General features: G+C 33.9%; 1 protein-coding gene across 4 annotated transcripts in view; it reads left to right on the forward strand.

Moving 5' to 3' along the window:
* Positions 1–5,268: 5,268 nt before the first annotated feature.
* The window catches only part of LOC124364480 (heterogeneous nuclear ribonucleoprotein U-like protein 1), an 84,956-nt gene continuing 76,418 nt past the window's right edge, over positions 5,269–13,806 (forward strand). For all 4 annotated transcript variants that reach the window (XM_046820006.1, XM_046820007.1, XM_046820008.1 and 1 more), the window contains exon 1: positions 5,269–5,646. In XM_046820006.1, coding sequence (XP_046675962.1) covers positions 5,517–5,646 — 130 coding nt within the window. In that variant the 5' untranslated portion in view covers positions 5,269–5,516. The remainder of the gene's footprint in view (positions 5,647–13,806) is intronic.

A 13,806-nucleotide genomic window follows, 5' to 3' on the forward strand; every position in this document is an offset into this window, starting at 1 on the left:
AAATATAGATTTTTACTTATGTACTATCTAAATCACAGCTGTTTTTGCCGTTAGTGTACTATAACAAACCAGCAAATACAAGTGTTGTTATTATTTTTATTCATTGATTTATGTTTTCTTTTGTAGTATAATATATGTAAGAAAATAAAAATAATACATTTTGAAAAATACAAAACTATATAAACAAATAAATAAATATATTTTTTTTCAACTTTGACACAGAAAAACATAATTAAATTTAACTTTTATTTTTTAAATACATTTTTACCTACAACCATATGTTGTTTTGAGTACATACTGAAATTTTCATACAAAAATGTAGATTTTTTACTTATGTAATGAAAAAAAAAACACAAAAAACTTACCCTGTGCTATCTAGATCACAGCTGTTTTTTGCCGTTAGTGTACTATGAAAAAAATAGCAAATACAAGTGTTGTTGTTATTTTTAAGGAAAAGTAAACTTATTCAACTGTTATTTACCGCAATCCGCGTGTAAATAACGTAATATTTAGCGCTGGAGAAAAAAATCGCAACAACGAAATATCGCTCCATAGCATTTTTCGGCACGATTACCAAAAACGACATATCGTTGCATAGCAGCCAAAGGGTTAAGTGTAATAATGTATGTTAATTTTCAACTGCTTCTGGGATCTTTAGGGTAAACAAAATACAAAAATAGGCTAATGTATTCGTGTTTATTCAAAACAGAGTCGATAACCTGTACCACATTAGTCACATTTTGTATACCTGGTACAAAAATCTAAGGTGATATTGCTCCCTCTTTGCCTCTTGGATAATGCTTTATCTATTGCGACATAGTTATTCTCGGACCAGAGCAGCAAAGTTGTTAGATAAAAATATGCTCCCGTTACCTCGTTACCTAACCCACTAGAAACATTGAGTCGATACTTTGTCATATCACTGCCAAAGTTGGGATTAGAGTACAGTACGTTCTCGTTTTCCTTTGTGGCACTACTTGCAAAGACCCGTCATCAGTGCTAATAAACATTAAGATCAGATAAACTAATATTTTACTTAGCTATTTTCATCCCCGACGTTGCCGAAAACAGACAATCTCAAAACCTAAAGCTATGATCGCAACAAGAACACGATCTACGTGCAAAGCAAGTCTGACTCCGAGGACTCGTCCATGTTCAGTCTATTTAAGAGTATACAGAAACAAATTGCTGAATACAATAGAGAATTCACAACGAACTTCAACACGTTCCTAACTAGCAAGACTTTTCTGCTGAAGTTATGGCTAGGTTGTCTGCGGTCAAGGTGGAAATTGAGAGCTGAGAAGTCAATGTCAAGAGTTGAGAGTCGCCAGCCTAGGTAAGAGAGGGGAAGATGCCGAATGGAATGTCATTTAAAAATGCAAATTCAAGAACATCAAAGAAGAGATTCGAGAATGTCAAACGTCGAAATCCGTAGTGTACCGCAGACAGGAGATGAGGAAATTTACGCGATCATAGAGTTGACATTCTAGAATATTTGGTGCCTTTTGAGAAACCTTTTGAGAGATCATCGCCAAAATTTCTTCCAAAGAATTGGCCTCCGGGTAATACCAAAGTACCCCGAATAGAAAATTTTGTACAGGGTCTAATTTAAGATTTGTTAAAAGCTTACAAAACAGGTAACTGAGCTTAAGGTCGGTTTTAATATGTACCAAATCAAGGAAAACAGGGACTACATAGATGTTCTTAAAAGCATGCACTTCTCTACTGAGCAACAGGAAATACAAACAGCAATAGAAACTTATGGCAACACTGCTAGAAATATATCGAATCTAAGAAGTGCAAGATCTAAGGATCCTTTATCATTCTATATTTCTATTGGTTTAGAACCGTCTGCTAGTAACAAGGACATTCTAAACGTCCAGTTATTACTTAACGCCAAAATCGTATTTGAACCTCCATATAAACGTAATAATTATGTACAACGTAAAAAGTACCAGATGCATTGGCATACCAAGTCTTACTGCTGCATCCAAACGATTGTGTAAAATGTGGTCCCGATCATGATACTACTAGTTGTAACAAATATAAAAAGGCTCCCCTTTAATGAGTACTAGGTGTTGAGTACAAAGGATACTCTTTATGTAAGGACATAAACATAAATCTTTCCACCTCTAAAATTGAGTACAAGGAAAGCATCTACTCCATCACCAAAAATGCCAGGACTGATATATTTCCCCAAGGCCTAAATCCATCTGTACCACAGGCTCATCAGCGTACTGTAACACCTGCGCCATCTCTGTTATATGCTGAAGTAACATCGGACGAACTAGGTAAGAAGAAAATGTTGGTATCTGAGAAACTTTTCACAAACAAAAATTACTTTAAAATTCCAAATTGTGTTGTTTGTAGGACTGACCATGCCAATGCAGAAGAATATAAGACATCGATACCTTCCAAAGTTTTAGCAAAATAATATTCAAGCTACCAGTGTTGTAATGGAAGATTGGATTAGTTAGTTGACTATTTCTTCTCTCTATTGTCCTACAAGATTTGACATTTCAGAACTAGGGTTTAATAAGTTTCAGCAACTGGAAAACTAAAGTACTAACTGGAACAAATTTCGGGATTTGTTGAATGGTATTCTGAGGCTGAACATTTTCTTAAAATCCGGCGAGGACATAGAAAATCAGTTGAAGCGTTTTCTTCTTCGGTTCAGTCTTCTGCATGGAAATCGACTCCTAAGCTTGAAAACTAAACTATTAGTATCAGTAATAGCCAATTATCTGTTCTTCATAGAAAAATGTTGCCAAGAAACGTCGATTATGAAGAATCACGTAAAATTAAAGAAATAATATTAATAAAACAAATGTTAATTGAGTTTGAAGATAATGAAAAAGAATATTAAAAATATAAACAAAGTGTAGTTTCAAGTAATTCACGGCCAATTGTTTTCCTAGTGAGATGGCCGACTACATTGTGGAAAGTGACCAAAAGGATGAAAGCTTCAAATCCTGATCTCTTCTATTTCTAAGCTTGACGGGTGAAAAGTGAGATAGAAAAAACTGAGTACTTTGCCGACCACTTTTAACGTGTTTAATCATAATCATGTACACAACAAATATGATGAAAGCCTGCATTAAAGGAATTCCTAGAATTACCAAACCCATAAAATTCGGATTGCCTCTTTCACACCTACTGAAGGAAACAATAAAAGAGTTAAATATTTTAGAAAAAAATATCCCGGTTATAATCTCATTGCTGGAAAGTTGTTACGAGAGCTCCCCATAAAGGAATTATTTTCCTAACTGTATTGTGTAATGCCATTCTAAGACTTGAGTACATTCCATCTCAATGGAAGATAGCCGAAACTGTTATTATCCCGAAACCTAGCAAACCACCTAATCAGGCTTCTTCATATAGACCGATAAGCCTCCTATCAATTCCTTTGAAGCTTTTTGAAAAATTGCTTTCGAAACGGTTCCAGCCATTGTTAAATGTTTAATATTGTGGTTCCAAATATCAATTCTACATCTGAACAAGTGCATAGAGTAATATATGAACCAAACAAACTTTTGAAAGGCCAAATTCTGTTCTGCAGCGTTTCTACATGTAGCCAGGCATTCAACAAAGTCTGGAGTGATGGTCCTTTGTTCAAGATTAAATTACTTCTACTTCTTTCTTTCTACAATGTTATTAAATCTGATCTATCTGAAATACACTACAGAATTAAACTTCAAAATTATTATTCAGGTCTGAAAATTGAATCTAGACTTCCGCAGGAGAGTGCATTGGGTCCTTTTTTTGTACATACTCTTCACAGAAGATATACCAACGAATGAAGTGAAATGTGTACCTTACAAGTGACATTGAAGTTTTAGCTTCTCATAAAATCCAACGTTTGGCTTCTCAGATCTCGCAAGACATTTAGAATTCAATATCTGATTGGCTCAATTACTGGAGAATAAAAGTAAATAAAAATAAATCTGTGCATGTAATATTTACTCTTAACGTAGGACATTATTCACGTTTTCCTTGAAACATTCAACTAATTCAACAAAATTATGTGAAATATTAGGGAATCCTCCTCGGTAGGCGATTAACGTGGCGAATCCACATTTGGGAATAAACGGCTGCAGTTAAATACAAAGTTTTCGAAAATGTATTGGCTCTTTGGAAGAAAATCACATCTCTCTCCTGAAATTGTTTCTGTCCACATTAGTTCAGAAACCTATCTGGACATATGGATTTCAAGTGTGGGGCAATGCGTCTTTATCGAATCTGCAAATAATTTAGCGTTTCTAATCCAAAGTGCTAAGAAGTGTTGAGAACAATACTACAAGCTTCATGGTTCGCTACAAAGCGGTGGTTCACAGAGCCACTGTAATTGCACATGGAGAAGAGGAGGGCTCAAAGTATAGTGTACGCTACATATCTAAGCTAGAAGGACATTAAAATAATCTTGCTTTGAATTTACTGGACAATAATGGACATGCGTATAGACTTAAAAAGAACGACTTCCTTGATTTAAGTGATCGCTTTTAAGTTCTTCATGTTGGTTAAGATCTTTAGATTCATATTTTATTGAATTGTCTGTAAATATTACATAAAAAATAGTTTTGTATTATATACATTTATTAACTTGTGTTTGTGTGTGTGCGTAAATATATATATATATATTTATTGTATTAGAGCGTTTATAGCCTTCGCACATACTGTACGTCCATGTAGACTAATTTCGGATTATTTTATATGAAATTTAGAAAGAACTCAATGTAGTCAAAATAAGTATTTTCTCTTTTATTATTATTCTTTATTTTTTTGTTTTCAAACATTGTTGCATATAGTTACTATTTATAAAATTGGTTACAAATTATTAATGTCTTATAAATATTTTTTACGTACATTTTTTTAATTCTTTCTTTTATTTAATTTTGACAATATAAATTTACAGCACTATTTTATACAAGTTTGTCTTTTCCGAATTGTAATTTTTATCACCGTGATTTTATTTATTTATTTATTCTTCCAACGGAATTACACCACTTGTACATGTAATAAGTTAAAAGGAGTATAAATTATTAATAGCACTACGTGATTATGGAGCATAAAAGAAAAAATACCGATTTGTACGACTAACGCCAATAAAGAAAAGATATATTTTTTGTTAAAACATTTGATATATTTACAATATTTCATAACAAGAAATAACGATTCGGAAGTCTTTGAAAATAGCATTATTAAAAATTAATTTATACGGAAATGGCCGATCATGCCCGATCGCAAGACCAAGCATAGGGATTGGGAAGACGAACAGTCGGACTCGGACTGAATTCGAAGTGCAGCGAGGCAACAGCCGAACAAGAAGCGACTTTGCAAGTCTTGGTGATTGGTGAGTGAAAAGCGACGCCATTACAATTTTGTAGTCATTGTTTCGGTTTTGCGGTGGTTGTCGACTCAAGTGGAAGTAGAAGTGTTGTGATATCTAATTTCTTTAATTCGCCAATGTTAGTTCGTAAGGTAAGTAAGTTTTACTTACCTGACTTTTGAAGTTTTAAATGGATCCAGCTAAACTTAAAGTTGTAGAATTGCGCGCGGAATTATCTGCAAGAGGACTTGACACGAAAGGAGTAAAAGCGGTTTTAGTTGATCGGCTGAAGCAAGCCCTCAAAGAAGAAACCGGACAAGGTACGGTTCATAAATTCATTTAAGTAACCAATGTAAAATTTCTTTTTCGCCGAGTATTGTGATTTGAAGGTTTGGAATGGTTTAGGTCACAAATAAAGCGGTGATGGGATTTTGATATGACCCTTAGACATGTTTGCATACATAGCATGCATTTCGTAATAACTGAAATTAGACATTTTTTTGACTTTAAACCTGCTTGCAATAACAAAACTTTGTATTATTAACTCTCTTAACAGAATTTTTTTAGTATATACCTAAATAATCAATGCTGTTTATGTTCTGGGTTGAATATAGACAAAGGCCTAGACTAAGGCTTGAAAAGGCCTAGTCTGTCAAATTGACACAAATGCAGGCTAGGTAGGCCTAGTATATTTCTTCTACAAAGGAATTTTTGTGATATCATATGATGTGGAGTTTTATAAGCTATGACCTGATCATTGCATTAATGCTTTAGGCCTACTAGGCGTAGGCTACATACAAATTTGCTTGTACTTTTGAAATTAGGCTATAATTGCTCAGCAAAATTTTACAAATGAATCGGGAAGTGAGTAGAACAATTCAATAATGAGATGAGCAAATATTTGTAAAGTAATAAACAAGACTAAGAGAACAGTTGAACAGCTGCAATAATGACAAAAATAGGAGATATTGTACAAACAAGGAACATTTTAAAACTAGGCTTACCCTCAAACACAGTTGGTAGATCTGTTTTTCCTACTACTAAAATTCCCCACCTATTATCATATAGCCTACATGTTGACAACCCTTTCATCCCCTATTTTTAGTCTATGCCTAACTCTTAAGTAGCTTATTAAATGCCCTCCACCCAGGGCCGATCCCGATTCCCCTTATCCACTAGATTAAAGGACTAGACTACATAATTCAGATATAGGGGTAGACTAAACTAAATTTTAAATGTGTTATTTATTTTTGTACATTACCTTTTATCGTTTGTGGCAATATAAATATACTTTCTGGAAATATAAACATAGTTCTGGCCTGACTATTTTAAGAAATTGTTAAAAGTGGTTTTAGTTAACAAGGCTAAAGTAAATACTATACTTACTTTTTACTTACGTTACCTAAAACGTTCTAGAACAAGATTTAACAGTTTTCTAGACTATGCTAACAGTAAAGTCTTCTTTCATTCAAGACTAATTAATATGTTGCTCACATTTGTCACTCAGCTATTGACTCATTTCAAAACTATTTTTACACAGAAAATTAATAACTACACCATACACTATGAAATTTTTGAATTTCTAAGAAAGGAAACTAGACTTAGGCAAGTTTATATATTTAGACCTCTCAGGTTATCTTGTTTAGTGTTGCCAATGGGTAGCGTACTTGTATTTATGTATTTAGACCTCTCAGGCTATATTGATTAGTGTTGCCAATGGGTAGCGTACTTGTATTGAGGTATGTTTTTCGTTTGTTATCAACCAAAGGTATTGTCCTGTATGGTACCCGAAGACACTAGTGTTAGTTCGATTGACGGTTTCTTTCATTAGCCTGGGATTGTTATCCTTCACTTTGTTTTCTATTGCTTTCTTACTCACTTATAAGCATTTCCCATTAGAAAAATCAACAGTTTTTAAATATTTATTTTACCCATTTCATATGTTGGTTTGAAAAACCTTTACGTAGTGAATAGGCCTATAGAAAAAAGGAAAACACAAACAGATGTGAAAAACTTGAAAAAAGAAACTAGTAAGTTAGATGATCTGATTGGTAATAAAGGTTCAGAGAATATTGGTGGGGTTTGTATTGCTAGATCGTGAGAAACAATAAAACATCCTTGAGGTAGTAAATACCTATCAGTAAAATATCAAAACTCTAGAGGGTTTTATCATGAATGAATTTAAAGCCTCCAGGTTAGACCTGATGAACCTGCATAATCCCTTTATAAGGGGTATGCTGAGGTTATTCACTTCCAATCATTTAAGTCTTCTATAACTGCTGATGTTAGGATCTCATACAAATCAATGTTCGAAAACTACTAAGAGCAATCCACAAAATCTTTGGCAAAGTTATGTCAGATCCACGTAACACCTTTTTATCAGCTTCCTTTTAAGAGTACCGGCCCACCGCCCCCGCTTCCATTGGCCCCTTACCATGACCGGCCTCAGTGAAGTTCCAGGTGAACGATTTCCATTTGGGTAAAAAAAAAACAAAGGGTTTTTGTCAGAAGAGTCCTTTCAGTAAATAAAGGTTCTATCCTGTTTCTATACTGACTAGATGGACTGTCAGTAAATATATGAACAGCGGTAGGTTGCAGGGAACTGTTGGGATGCGTTTAGAAAAAACAGGCTTTCATTGTGACCCCAAACGGCGTGGGCTTGGTGGTTCCAAGTTATCGGAGGCAGAGGCAAAACATGTTGTCTTTGTGGGTTCACCTATTTAGCATAACCCTCACACCAGTATTTAAGGATAGCTGCCTTTACTAGCACCAAAAGTGAAACGATTGTACTTCCTTTTCGTAACTTGGCTACATAATTTTCAGAAAAAATCTAATCTGAAGAGAAGCTCTCCTTCTGAAAGATTTTCAATTTTGTTTTTTAGAGCACCTGCCTGGTGTTGTTGCTCGTAAAAAACATGTTTTTTAAAGATTTAGCTAACTCGTTTTTTTAAATACGTTTTTTAAGACAGATACTTTAGACTACTTCTTTCATAAAAAAAAAAATCCTTGACAGTTTTCTTAACAATTTTCTTTTCATTTTTTATTACTTTTTGCTCTTCTACCATTTTCTCCACTTCTGGTATTTAACCAAAAGTCTTCTTCATAGAAGAACATTGACTTCATTACTTTTGCACTGTGAACACATATTTAACATGCATTTTTTGATATCAGTTGAAATACACCACAACAAATTTCACTACTTCAAGCAGGAGACCGTCCTGCGCTATAACATTAGTTACTTTTTTAATGCTTTTTATTAGCAAATCCATATTTTCGCGTTGTTTCACGCAGGCACATGTTTCCCTGTCAATCATTTTGGAAAATGTAACCCAAAAGGGTCTGGACAGAACGACAGAATGATGCCTTCACGAAAATATTTCCATGAGTCTCCTTTTGAAATATTTTTGTGAAGATTAGATAAAGTGTACAATAGAATCTCTTCTTTGTTTTTTAATGCCACCTTTTTAACAAACTCCTTTTTTCCCTGGGCCACATTTTGCTCAACACGGTCGTCTTCAAAAAAGTTCATTAATTTTTCAGACAATTCTTTAGTGATGGAAGTTTTAGTTGGCCGTGTATACTCAAAAGAAAGGTACTGGGGCTGTTCTCGATAACTTTGTTTGCTGTATAAGGCACTAGATCTCTGAAGTGTGTTTGTACTCCCGGTATTTTTTTTTTCATATTTGGTTACCGACCACTTTGTGTACATATTTTGATTTTTTATTTTTGATGTGTGCGACTTCTTTTGTTTGGGACTTCAGCTGTTTTTCCAGGGCATCTTAGCCCAAGAACAATTGTTTTCCTCACTTCGCGGGAGTCTTTTTCACCTCTTAATATATACGTACTTCTTTTCCTTGGAGATGGGGATGAGTCAAATTAAATGTTTCTTTTTTCTCTGTGCAACCGCTTTTTATACTTTCCTAACTTTTTTTTCTAATTCTTTAATCTTCTCTTGTTGCTGTGGCTATAGTTCTATAGGCCTTTGCTTTGTCTCTTCGGATTTTTTTTGCGCACCTCTTCTTTTTTTGTTCAGATTCCTCTCACTCGGTGTCACGTCGTAATCAGGAGTAAGCTAGACGAGAAGCTGGGTTACCGTGACTGGTATACTGTAAACCTTCTTTCAGTGAATTTAATTTTTCAGGCTTCTAACAAGATTTTCTTTCTTTCCAATACTTTCGCATTTTTCTTTGTTCTCTAGGAGGTCATGTTTCTGATATTTTCTTTATTTTATTTTCTGCTTTCAATCGAGCAAGAAACGATCTCTGTCATACTATCCTCTTTTCTTCTTCTTTTCTTCTATCATTCGTATCTTATAACCCCTTTCGCTGACGTTCCTTTGTCAATGCTTTCTGTCTTATCATACTTTTCCTTTGCTGATAGCTTTGAGGAACGTACCATGGTTCTTCACGAGCTTAGAATCAAAAGCAGAGAAAAAGTGTTGCAAAGTTTTTTAAAAACGTATGTTTTAAATTAAAAATAAATGTATTAGAGATTTGGTTAATTTAAGAATTTTTTTGAGGAAAATCATAAAGTTTCTATAATTACAATATGCCAATAAATAGTAATTTAACAAATCTTGTTGTGTTAATTTATAATCCAATTTGTTTGTTCTAAATCAACATGCTACAGAGCATATGAAAACTGTTAAAGGTTGTTTATACTATTTCGTAGTAATCACGTTAATTTTAGAAAAAGTAAAAGTAAACATTTAAAATGAATTTTAATCATAACTTTCAAACATTATATAAATAAAAATTATTTAACAACAGTTATTGCAAAGTCACACAGTTTAGAAGTGTATTTCCAACAAATCGATAACGCTATAACCTCATCGTTAACGTCACCGATTTGTGCGTCACCGATTTGTAATATTCAGATATACCCTAGTACTGCGTGTTTAATGTTGGAGAACAAAGGTTAGGAGATCTGAGGTTATGGTTCGTTACTAATAACGGCGGCATATTGATAGCTTTCAGCAAAAAAATGTGCTTTGACAAATTTTGCTTGAGTAAAAGTTTCTTTAAAATTTAGTGTAGTATAATAAAAAATTAGAAGATATTTTTGTTACAACTCGTACAATAAAGTGTGTTACTCATAACCTGTGTGATATTAAAATCCTTCATTGAAAAACTAAACACTTAAAAAACTTAATAGTAATATTTAATTAGATTAGTTCCACATTTGCTTTTTATAATTTTGTAAAAAAACCGCGATTCCCTTTCATTACTACAGTTGGGGTTGGTTAATATGGCCTTAATTTGATCACCATGAACCGAAAACAAAATCTTTTTTCATTAGCAAAATATAATTGGTGTATCTTTGTTGCATAATTTCAAAAACATCACGGTGACGATCTTCTTGAGAGAGGTCGTTCTGACATTACACCAATAAATTGTTTCAATCTTCGGATTTCTTTCCTTTGTAAATTTGTATTCAACCAAAACATGAACTCCAGAAGTAACTTTCTTTGCAAAAATCTTCCTTTTTTGTGTTACATTTATACATTTGGGTCAAATTTTTGTTCCTTTAATTCAGGTTGGTCATAGTGGGTGATATACTCTTCGTCTTCTGAGATGTAAATACGTCATCAAACTGACAATTTTGAGGGGTTTTTTGTTTTGAAATCAATCTTATTTTGAGTAGTGCTTAATGTAATAATTGATCATCAGTTGGCAAGACTTCAGAGAGTTTGTAGTGTCTACAGGATGTTTCTGCTGAACACTCAAAACAAGAAAGTGTACGACAATACATAATGCCAGTACAATGTCCACAAGTTACCTGATGAACCTGCATAATCCCCTTTATAAGGGTATGCTGAAGGTTATTCCCACACTTCCAACTTTAAGTTCTTCTATAACTGCTGATGGGATCTCATACAAAATCAATGTTATAACTACTTAAGAGCATCCACAAATCTTTGGCACAAAGTTATGTCAGATCCACGTAACACCTTTTTATCAGCTTCCCTTTTAAAGAGTGACACGTACCAGCCCCACTACCCGTCCATTGGCCCCTTACCATGACCGGCCTCAGTGAAGTTTCCAGGTGAATCGATTCCATTTGCGGGTAAATAGTATTTTTCGGGCCAGAAGAGTCTTCAGTAAATAAAGGTTTATCCTGTTTTCTATACTGACTAGATGGACTGTTCAGTAAATATATGAACAGCGGTTAGTTGCATGGAACTGTTGGGATGCGTTTAAAAAAACAGGTTTCATGTGACCCCAAACGGCGTGGGCTTGAGTGGTCCAAGTTATCGGAGGCAGAGGCAAAACATGTTGTCTGTTTTGTGGTGTCATCCTTCTTTAGCATACCACACACCCAGTATTTAAGGATAGATGCCTTTTACTAGCACCAAAGTGAACCGATTGTACTTCCTTTTCGTACTTGGCTACTTAATTTCAGAAAAATCTTAATCTGAAGAGAAGCTCTCCTTCTGAAGTTTTTTTCAATTTTGTTTTTTAGAGCACCTGCCTGGTGTTTTGCGTAAAAAAACATGTTTTTTAAAGATAGCTAACTCGTATTTTAAATACGTTTTTAAGACAGATACTTTAGCTACTTCTTTCACCTTGACAAGTTTTCTTAACAATTTTCTTTTCATTTTTTATTACTTTTTGCTCTTCTACCATTTTTCCACTTCTGGTAATTAACCAAAAAGTCTTCTTCATAGCAGAACTTGACTTCATTACTTTTGCACTGTGAACACATATTTAACATGCATTTTTTGCTATCAGTTGAACACAACTACAAACAAATTTCACTACTTCAGCAGGAGACCGCTGCGCTATAACATTAGTTACTTTTAATGCTTTTATTAGCAAAATCCATTATTTGCGTGTTTCACGCAGGCACATGTTTCCCTGTCAATCATTTTGGGAAATGTAACCAAAAGGGTCTGGAACGACAGAATGATGCCTTCGAAATATTTCCATGAGTTCTCCTTTTTGAAATTTTTTTGTGAAGATTAGATAAAAGTGTCGTCAATAGAATTCTTCTTTGTTTTTTAATGCCACCCTTTTTAACAAACTCCTTTTTCCCTGGGCACATTTTGCTCACACGGTCGTCTTCAAAAAAGTTCGATTAATTTTTCAGACAATTTCTTTAGTGATGGAAGTTTTAGTTGGCCGTGTATACTCAAAAGATGGTACTGGGGCTGTTGATCTCGATAACATTTGTTTGCAGTATGAAGGGCACTAGATCTCTGAAGTGTGTTTGTACTCGGTATTTAATTTTTTTCAATATTTGGTTACCGACACTTTGTGTAAGTATTTGATTTTTATTTTTGAGTGTGCGGATCTTCTTTTGTTTGGGACTTCAGCTGTTTTTTCCAGGGCATAGCCCAAGAACAATTGTTTCCTCACTCGCGGGGAGACTTTTTCACCCATCCTCTCCCCTAATATATTACGTACTTCTTTTCTTGGAGATGGGGTATAGGGATGAGTCAATTTAAATGTTTCCTTTTTTTCTCTGTGCAAACGCTTTTTATACTTTCCTTAACTTGTTTTTCTAATTCTTTTAATCTTCTCTTGTTGCTTGGCTATAGTTCTATAGCCTTTGCTTTGTCTCTTCGGATTTTTTTGCAGCACCCTCTTCTTTTTTGTTCAGATTTCTTTTTTTTATTTTTCCTCTATCACGTCCTGTAAAGGAGAAGCTGGGGGAGTATCTTGTAACTTCTTTCAGTGTGATTTATTTTTTCAGGCTCTAACAAGATTTCTTTCTTTCCAATACTTTCGCATTGTTTCTTTGTTCTCTAGGAGTCATGTCTGATATTTTCTTTATTTTATTTTCTGCTTTCAATCGAGGCAAGACGATCTCTGTTCATACTTCCTCTTTTCTTCTTTCTGTTTCTCTTCACTCATTCGTTCTCGTCTATACCTTCGCTGACGTTCCTTTGTCAATGCTTTTCTGTCTCTCATACTTTTCCTTTGCTGAGTAGCTTTGAGGAACGTACCATGGTTAATTCACGACCTAGAAGAATCAAAAGCAGAGAAAAGTGTTGCAAGTTTTTAAAAACGTATGTTTTTAAATTAAAAATAAATGTATTAGAGATTTGGTTAAATTTAAGATTTTTGATGGAAAAATCAAAAGTTTCTGTTTCCTATAATTACAATATGCCAATAAATAGTAATTTAACAAATTTGTTGTTAATTTTATATAATCCAATTGTTTGTTCTAAATCAACATGCTACAGAGCATATGAAAACTGTTAAAGGTTGTTATACTATTCGTAGTAATCACGTTAATTTAGAAAAAGTAAAAGTAACATTAAAATGAATTTTAATCATAACTTTCAAACATTATATAAATAAAAATTATTTAACAACAGTTATCTGCAAGTCACATCCCAGTTTAGAAGCGTAATTTCCAACAAATCGAATAACGCTATACCTCATCGTTAACGTCACCGATTGTGTGCGTCACGATTTGTAATATTCAGATATAACCTAGTACTGCCGTGTTTAATGTTTGAGAACCAAAGGTTA

This window comes from Homalodisca vitripennis, chromosome 6, assembly GCF_021130785.1.
Source record: "Homalodisca vitripennis isolate AUS2020 chromosome 6, UT_GWSS_2.1, whole genome shotgun sequence".
Taxonomy (NCBI): Eukaryota; Metazoa; Arthropoda; class Insecta; order Hemiptera; family Cicadellidae; genus Homalodisca; species Homalodisca vitripennis.